This window comes from Microtus pennsylvanicus, chromosome 4 (assembly GCF_037038515.1).
Source record: "Microtus pennsylvanicus isolate mMicPen1 chromosome 4, mMicPen1.hap1, whole genome shotgun sequence".
Classification (NCBI taxonomy): Eukaryota; Metazoa; Chordata; class Mammalia; order Rodentia; family Cricetidae; genus Microtus; species Microtus pennsylvanicus.
Window position 1 is genome coordinate 71,536,137 of NC_134582.1, and position 9,198 is coordinate 71,545,334.

Below are 9,198 nucleotides of genomic sequence, written 5' to 3' on the forward strand. Positions count from 1 at the left end.
GTGGTTTAGTTTGGTTTTTCAAGTTAGGGTTTGTCTGTGTATCCCTGGAACTCACTCTGCAGACCAGGTTGGCCATGAACTCAAGAGATCCACCTGCTTCTGTCTCCCAAGTGCCTGTCAAAGTTATTTTTAAAAAATTACCATTTTAACCAGGTGGTGGTGCAAACGCCTTTAAACCCAGTACTTCAGAGGCAGAGGGAGGCAGGTCTCTGTGAGTTCAAGGCCAGCCTGGTCTACAAAGCAAGTTCCAGGACAGCCAGAGCTGTTACACAGAGAAACCCTGTCTCGCAAAAACAAATAAATGAATCAAAATAAAAATACTATGTTAAACCTCATTATAAAGGCATTGCAAATTTTAAAGATCACATATTGAAATTAAACTTTATTTAACTCAATGAACTAAACAAAATCGCCAATAGAAAAAAATCCTTTTTTTGTTTTTTGTTTTTGTTCGTTTTCTTTTGCTTTTCGAGACAGGGTTTCTCAGTAGCTAAGGAGCCAGTCCTGGAACTCACTTTGGTAGACCAGGCAGGCCTCCTGCTCACAGATATGTGCCTGCCTCTAATTCCTGAGTGCTGGGATTAAAGACATACACCACCACTGCCAGGCAGAAAAAAAAATTCTTTTTTTTCTTTCTTTCTTTCTTTTTTTTTTTTTTTTTTGGTGCCGTGACAGAAAAAAAAATTTCTATGTGACTAAAAAAATGACACTTTTCTGAATTATTGTCCTAAAGTCCTTATATCTGTATATTTTTCCCTATCCAAATAATTTCTTCAAGCTACACAACTACAGGCTTCATATTAAATATTACTCCTCTCGAGTGAGGGGAGGCTGGGAGGAGGAAACTGAGGAGGATAGTACCAAATGCCTTGTGCCGGACTAGTGTTTCACACCTTCAATCCTGACATCTGTGAGTTCAAACCCAGCCTGGTGTACAGAGTGAAACCATATAAAACCCTATCTAAAAATAAATGTATATACATTTCCAGCGAATTCATCAAATTCCAGAAGCATTTTAAGACTAAGGAAAACAATTCACAACGCAGAGAAGGAAAAGCAGCTTTCATCGTTTTCAACCCCCCCTCTTTATTTTAAAGCCACCACCCAACCTTTCCTGCCACACACACACCACGTGAATAATGTCTAGTAGGTTTGAGAGAAAGGCTCCTAAGGAATAATTCGTGAATAGGTAAGACAGGAAGTACGGTGCTGGGAGAAGCTGCGTGTTGATCATGACTTCATCTTATTGGATTTATTTCCTCCATCTCTAGACTTTTCTAAATTCTATGGAAGCCCGCTCAGACTCTTGCCCATGGCTCTGCCTTCTTCCACTTAGACCCAGCCTTATGCGTTAAACAGAAATCGCGGGATTATATATTAACTCCCACCCCGCAGATTTTAATCTAAAACTCTTAAAACTAAAAGCAGAAGGGTTGGGTGGATATTCCGCAGCAGACCCTTGTTCCGGAGCTTATCTTTTTGGACGGAGGCACCACGCGGACCCGGATCCTCCAGGGAGGAGGTCAGCCAGGGCCCCAGGCGGTCACACAGCAGGACAGGTTAGGACCTGGCGGCGTCACGCGCCTGGAGCCCCACAGGCTCCGCCCCCAGGCAGACACAGCCAATGGCGGGGCGGGGGCGGGCCCTGCCGGGGCCGCAGCCTGGGAGGCTTTAAAGCCCGAGCCCAGCGTTCCTTGGCCAGATTTTCGGACTTCGGCGACCTCTGGAATATTAGTTTGTGGAGTATTCGTAAGTAGCTGGCTGCTCCAGGTGAGTGACCCCAGCGGGCCTAAACGCTGCGCGAACGGTTATAGGGAGGAAAATGGAGATCCCGGGACCACAGCATCTGCAACCCGTGCTGGGGACCCCAGGATGGGCCAGGACCTCGGGGTGGGGGATCCCTCGGCCTCCCCGGAGTGACGGAGTCCGTGTTGCCATGCGGGGTCGTCGCAAGGCCGCTTGACTCCGGGCCTGATGGGACCCGAAGGGGCAGCAGCAGGACCCCCCTGAAGCTGGTCACGGGGGCCCAGGGCTCCCTGTGCCGCCATAACACCCGTGGGCGGTGGCTACGAGGGCGGAGCAGACGACAAGCCCCCCCTCCCCCGCCCAGCGTGGGCCCCTAACCCGAGCCGGGATCACCCGGGGGAGGGTGTCGCCTCGAGGCTTTCGTTCTGGAAACTCGGTACAGACCGGTCCCCAGCTGTGCATTAAAGTGTGAGGGGACTTCTGTATCCCCCGTTTGGGCTCACTCAACACTGTCAGCACATGCAACACATGACCTGGACCAAGTTGTCCCCTTAAGTTTCTTAGTCATACAGTACCGGGAGACTCAAGACTATCATGCCACTATAATGGAAAAGAGTTTATCCCAGTTTCTATGCCACTTACTTGGCAAGTTTTCATTATCACTATCGACACAGGGTTTCACTGTGTAGCCCTGGCTGTCCAGGAACTCTGTAGACCAGGCTGGCCTCGAACTCAGAGATCCTCCTGTCTCTGCCTCCCGAATGCTGGGATTAAAGGCATGCACCACCACCACCCCACGAATCGAGTAAATTTCAAAGATTAATTTCTGGCTTGTTTTTCTCCACTCACACCCATACTTATTAACACGTGTAAAGACATTTCTGTTTTATTAAGGTGGTTTTAACTAATATTTTAAATGAACCAGTTTGCTGCTGGCCTAATGGCTCATGACTAAAAATCACAGCGCTTGAGAGATGAAGCCAAATAAGAGTGCAAAGTCTGCCTGAACTACCAGAGATCCTGTCCATGAAAGAAAAATGTTTAAATGTTTAGCCGGGTGGTCGTGGCATGTGCTTTTAATCCCAGAACTCGGGAGAGACAGAGACAGGCACATCTGAGTTCAAGGTCAGCCTGGTCTGCAGAGTGAGTTCCAGGACAGGCTCCAAAGCTGCAAAGAAACCCTGTCTGAAACCAAAAAAAATAAAATAAAATAAAAAGGCTTTGTCAGATCCTTATTTCCTCTTTTCCTTCCCTAGGTGTTTGAACCATGAATCGTTTACTCCTCCTGGCTACCCTGTGCTTGGGGACAGCCTTAGCCACTCCAAAATTTAATCACACGTTTAGTGCCCAATGGCACCAGTGGAAGTCTACACACAAAAGACTGTATGGCACGGTATGTAATGTTTCCAATGTCTCGAGAGAGTGAGTGGTCCTCCTTGCCCTTGGACGTTTAATGCTAGACAGTAGTAGTCTCTAGAAGCCAGCTCTTAGTGGGAATATCCCAATCACACACCCACTGTGAACGGAATAGAGCACAAATATCCCTGTTGTATGCTTTCGGGAGGAGAAATGCTTACGTCAGGTGGGTTGGATTTTTTTAAGACTTATTTATAGACTTACAAAGAGTGTTTTGCTTGCATTTATGTCAGTGTATCGTATGCATCATGGAACTAGAGTTATGGATGGTTGTGACCTGTGTGTGGTGCTGAGAATTAAACCTGGGTCTTCACCCACAAGACATCTCTCCAGCCCCTTAGCTCCTCCTTTTTGTTGGGGTTGACAGGGTTTCACTGTTGTGCAACTCACTAGAGACCAGATTGGCCTCAAACTCACAGACATTCGCCTGCCTCTGCCTCCCCAGTACTGAGATTTAAAGACATGTGCCAACCTACCTGGCTTCCCCTCGATTTTTAACAAAAATAAAAACTGCCAGTTCTATGTTTGCTTGTAGAATGAGGAAGAGTGGAGGAGAGCAGTGTGGGAGAAGAATATGAAGATGATTGAGCTGCACAATGGGGAATACAGTGAGGGGAAACATGGCTTCACCATGGAGATGAACGCCTTTGGGGACATGGTGAGTGTGATGTGATACAAGCTCTCTGGACTTTCTGTTTTCTTTTTACAAAATTATCTCACCTCTTCAACTTTTTTTTTTGTCTTTCTCGGAAGACCAATGAGGAGTTCCGGCAGTTGGTGAATGGCTATAAGCACCAGAGGCACAGGAAGGGGAAAGTATTTCAGGAGCCTCTGATGCTTCAGATCCCCAAGTCTGTGGACTGGAGAGAGAAAGGTTGTGTGACTCCCGTGAAGAATCAGGTATGAGGGCTGGGAGACGTCTCAGCTGTGTGAGTGGGAGAACCTGAGTTTTATCCCCACAGCTCACACCTGGGAGAGAGAAAGTTGATGTGGTAGCACTTCTGCCAGTAAGTAGGAAGCAAGGCAGATAGGTTCCCAGGGCTTACTGGCCCACCAGCATGGCCAAGTCAATGAGTTCCAGCCAAAAGTGAGACAGCCTGTCTCAGAAAACAAGGTAGATAGTGACTGAGAAGCAATGCCCAAGGTTGGCCTCTGGCATGAACACACACACACACACACACACACACACACACACACACCTAACCCTGCCTGCCCCTCAAAAGAATCAGGTGTTGACCTTGTCTGGTTCATACCTTTTCCCACAGAATGGCCAAGAAGGTCTGGAGTTTGCTATAATGCAGTGTGATATGCGAGTTCTTTATTATTATTCTTGGCAGTTTTATACACTCAGCCCCCAACATCCTCCCCTCAACCATATCAACACCAACACCCCCAACGAGTACCCATCTCACCCTCAAGTCTTTTTGTTCTGTAGCCCGTGGAGTTTAACCAGGGCCACCTAGCCTACCATGCACACATAGGTGTGGCGTAGCTATCCACCCACTAGAGCCTGGGCAACTCCATACTGACAGCATCACTGAAGATGATTACTCCCCTCCTCCGGTAGCCACCAATTGCCTGTTGCTCCTGTGCTTTAGCCTGGACCCTACACAGTATTTTGGTCTGTCTGCTCTTGGGCATATTACACCTTTGGAGCCTGAATGGAACAGGGTCTCACGATTGCCTAGCCTGGCCCCAAGCTTAGAATCTCCCAAGTGGATTTCGGCCACGCATCGCCACATCCAGCTTCCTGTTTAAAGGCACATGTAAAAGCTGTTGACTATCTTTGTCTTGTAAACCCCCTTATCTCTTTCTCTTTCCAGGGCCAGTGTGGTTCATGTTGGGCTTTTAGTGCCAGTGGGGCCCTGGAAGGACAGATGTTCCTTAAGACTGGCAAACTGGTCTCCCTGAGTGAGCAGAACCTTGTGGACTGTTCCCAGGCTGAAGGCAATCAGGGATGCAATGGTGGCTTGATGGATTATGCCTTCCAGTACATTTTGAACAACAAAGGTCTGGACTCAGAGGAGTCCTATCCCTATGAAGCAAAGGTAATTGGTTTGTTTCCTCTCTGTTTTTAGAAACATTACCAGACATGGTTTTCATAGTTCGTGCTTTGTGGATAGCTAACAGCCTTTCGTTTTGAGGGTTGGTTTGTGAGTATTGACCTGACATTATGAACTGAACATCGCTGAGGGTTTTGTTTCTAGTTGTGATCGTGTCTCTCCTTTAACTTTCAAAGGAAGGACCTTGTAAGTACAGATCTGAGTTTGCTGTGGCTAATGACACAGGATACGTGGATATCCCTCAGCAAGAGAAGGCTCTCATGAAGGCCGTGGCAACTGTGGGGCCTATTGCTGTGGCTATGGATGCAAGCCATCCGTCTTTCCAGTTCTATCGTTCAGGTAATTGTTAGAATTAGTGCCACCCTGCCTTTGCAGATGAGTTTTGCTTTCTAGGACTGTTGGGGATTTTGAGTCTACGTTTAATATACAGATGTTTCGGTTTGATCAATTGGGCATTTTCAAGGTTTCTTAATTAATTATGATGGGGACAGCGGTGCATGTAAGTGCAGGTGCCCTCGGTACTGAAGTATCAGATCCCTTGGAACTGGACTGAGAGGCAATTGTAAGCCACCCAGTGGGTGCTGGAACCAGACTCAGGTTCCCTGCCAGAGCAGTGGATACACGTAACTGCCGAGACATCTCTCCAGTACCCCTCTCTTTAAATCTTAATGCTTTTATTTGGGGATGCGTGCGACTGCTATGCATGCATATGGAGGTAAGAAGAACTTGCAAGAGTTGGTTCCTTTCCACTGTGTGTGACCCCAGAATCAGACTCAGGCCCTGAGCCTTTTTAACAAGCACCTTTACCTGATAAGCCATCCCACCATCTGAAATGTTTCTTTAAAGATTATGAATTACTTCTATAGATAGACCCTAATTTACCTAACTCTTCTCCAATAGCTGGATCTTTTTCCAAAAGATTTATTGCTGTAATTAGGACTTTTAAGGAGCCTGTCGTTCAATAGAGGAAAGCGGGGAGAGAGCTTGTTCATCCTTTTTTTAGATTTAAGAGTAGCAGGGTTTATGGTTTTGGTATGCTAGCTAGAAGATGGAGCCTATCGCCATAGGCTTTAAAACAATAGGATTTTTCTTTTATAATTCATTCCTGTAATCCCAGCTCTCAGGAGACAGAGGCAGGATCAAGGTCAGGCCCATCCTTGGTTACATAGCCTGTTGGAGGTCAGCTTGAACTACATCAAATCTGTCAAATACTGAGACAGGATTTCACTATTGTCGACCAGGCTGGCCTTCTCTGCTGTGCTGGGATTAGGGCATGCACCAGGTCACCCAACATGTCCACTACTATTTTTTGACTAGTATCTTCTAGTCAAATTTGGGACTTTGGGATCTGTGACATTGTGGGGAACAAGGTGGATCACAGTCCCATGGTGACTAGGACCTCTCACCAATTGTTCATTTAACTCTGCCAGGCATCTACTATGAACCGGACTGTAGCAGCAAGGACCTCGACCACGGGGTTCTGGTGGTTGGCTATGGATTTGAAGGAACAGATTCAGCTAAGAATAAATTTTGGATTGTCAAGAACAGGTAAGACTCAAAATGTTGTATTTTAAATTGAAAAGGGAATTCTTTTAGGGTTTTCAATATTTAGATGCAAGTTCACAGACATTCAAATTTTAAAACTCTGGACGTCTTACAGAGTGAAGGGTTTGTGTTTTAGATTCTGAACTAAGCTTGTGGAGGAGATTCTTACATATTTGTAACATTGAATTTCCAAATTTGGCTTAAATTTCAATAAGCCTATGAGACCTGTGTGATTTCAGCTTGCTTTTCTTTAGTCTTCAGCAAGAGATGGCTAGCAGAAACCTTAGCCCATCTCCCTGTATTATCTTCATTTTGCTCTCAGGAGCCTTAAAGCCTGTCAAAATTAAGTCTCACAACTAATTATCTTTCACTGAGATAAAACATAACATTGGTTGTGGAGAAAATCATTCTGTTAAAATCTAGTTTGCCTCAATGATGTATCTTGCCCAGAATATGCAGAACTCTGGGTTCAGTTTCTAGCACCACCGTGTAACACCTGGTGTGGTGTGGTTGGACCTTGACCTAACACAGGAGGTCAAGGTCCAAGTATTCAAGGGCATCCTCTTAGGGAACCAGTGAGGTTAACCTTGGCTACACAAAACCCTATCTCAAAATAAGTGAGGGGCCAAGGTGACTTGTCACCCAGTCCTATGGACCTATGTTCGTATCCCCAGCACCCTCGAAAGCCGTGTACTGCAACACACACTGTACCCCCAGGGCTGGCCATCAGGGGGCTGTGAGCTCTGGGCTCAGTGGGAGATCCTATCAAAAAAGTAAAAGGAGATGAAGGCACCAGCATTGACAGTAAACAGGAATGAATGCTCTGTGTATTTTATGTGTAGACCTTAGAGCACTCAGCGCTAAGTTCAGTCCTATTTTTTCAAGTGTTAATTATTAATCACTCTCATGTTTCCTTGAATCTCTTTCAGCTGGGGTCCTGAATGGGGTATGGAAGGCTTCGTCCACATAGCCAAAGACAGGAACAACCATTGTGGACTTGCTACTGCGGCCAGCTACCCTACCGTGAATTGATGGGGAGTGGTAATGAAAGACTCCTGGACACTGCGTCCAAAGGGATGTATCTTAAAACTGACCAAACCCTTACTGAGACCATAGTACTTGAATCACTGAAGATCCAAGTCATGATTTGAATTCTGTGACATTTTTACCTGGGTTAAATGTTACCACTACTTAAACTACTCTACACACAGCTTTATAATATTGAACACTCATTGCTTAATTCTGAGTCTGGAATATTTGTTTTATAAAGGATGTATAAAGATTTCTTTAGCTTTTAAAATAAATTTCAGTTCAGTGTATGTAGGTGGGACTTCCTTTTGTAATGTGCTGACAAGTGTTTGGCATCATGGAAAACGACCGGTGCTGCTGGGCTTTCTGATTTTAAAGATAATAGATTTAACCTCAGTTTCCCATCAGGTATATGATAAGTTAGCTATGGGGTAATTGTTGTTTGTTTACACCTTCATTTTCTGTTTCTGTGTGTGTGTGTGTGTGTGTGTTAGATGTGATACATGCATGCCGCAATACATGTGTGAGGTCAGAGCCTAACTTGGTGGAGTCAGTTCTTCTACAGTGTTGTTTGTCCTAGGGATCAAAATCAGGTTGTGAGGCCACAATGCCTTTCCCATGGAGCAGTCTTGCCAGCCCCACTTGTTTTAAGTGGCATATAATTACATATGTTTTTGAAATACAATAAAATGTTTTGATACATGTATAATATGAAATGATCAGATAGGGCTAATAAGTTTACCTCAAATATTTTATCACTTTAAAGTTCACAGTATGTTACTATTAGAGACAGTCTTATTTATATACCCTAGTCTGGCCTTAAACCCATGATCCCTCTCCTTCATCCTTCTAAGGGCTAAAATAACAAGCATGTATTATACCCAGTCTCAACTCATATCTGGAAAAACTTGACAAATCCAGAAGAATAAGAGCAAATTGTTCTACACAGTGGTTCTCAACCTTCCTCATATTGTGACCCTTTAATATAGTTCCTCATGTGGTGACCCCCCCCACCATAAAAGTATTTTTATTGCTACTTCATAATGTGATAACCCCCAACCATATTATTTGTTGTTTCTTCATAACTTATTTGTGCTACTGTTACGAATCATAATTAAATATTTTTGGAGACAGAGGTGTGCCAGAGGAGTCTAGAACCACAGGCTGTTCTAGAGTATGCAGACTCAGATGTGCAGGTTTTATGCGTTAGAAGGTTGCTTCCCTGCCTGGAAGGGGCTAGGTGTGACAAGGTTGAGGTGGTAGTTACAGGCAAAGACCACAGTACTGCTTCGAAGTTCAAGAAAAGACCAGACACAGGTGGCTTGCAGGGACACCTGGCTCCTGGGAAACCTCATGCTGCCCAGGATTGGCAACAGCACATTGAGCAGTTGTGATTAAC

At 45.2% G+C, this 9,198-nt stretch overlaps 1 protein-coding gene across 1 annotated transcript; it reads left to right on the forward strand.

Moving 5' to 3' along the window:
- The first annotated feature begins 1,633 nt into the window (after positions 1 to 1,633).
- Positions 1,634 to 8,089, forward strand: LOC142847978 (procathepsin L). Its single transcript, XM_075969355.1, has 8 exons — positions 1,634 to 1,770; positions 3,003 to 3,139; positions 3,698 to 3,820; positions 3,916 to 4,062; positions 4,986 to 5,210; positions 5,402 to 5,564; positions 6,656 to 6,773; positions 7,700 to 8,089. The coding sequence occupies exons 2-8, from the start codon at positions 3,014 to 3,016 to the stop codon at positions 7,800 to 7,802; spliced, it is 1,005 nt and encodes a 334-aa protein (XP_075825470.1). The 5' UTR covers positions 1,634 to 1,770; positions 3,003 to 3,013; the 3' UTR covers positions 7,803 to 8,089.
- The last annotated feature ends 1,109 nt before the right edge of the window (positions 8,090 to 9,198 follow it).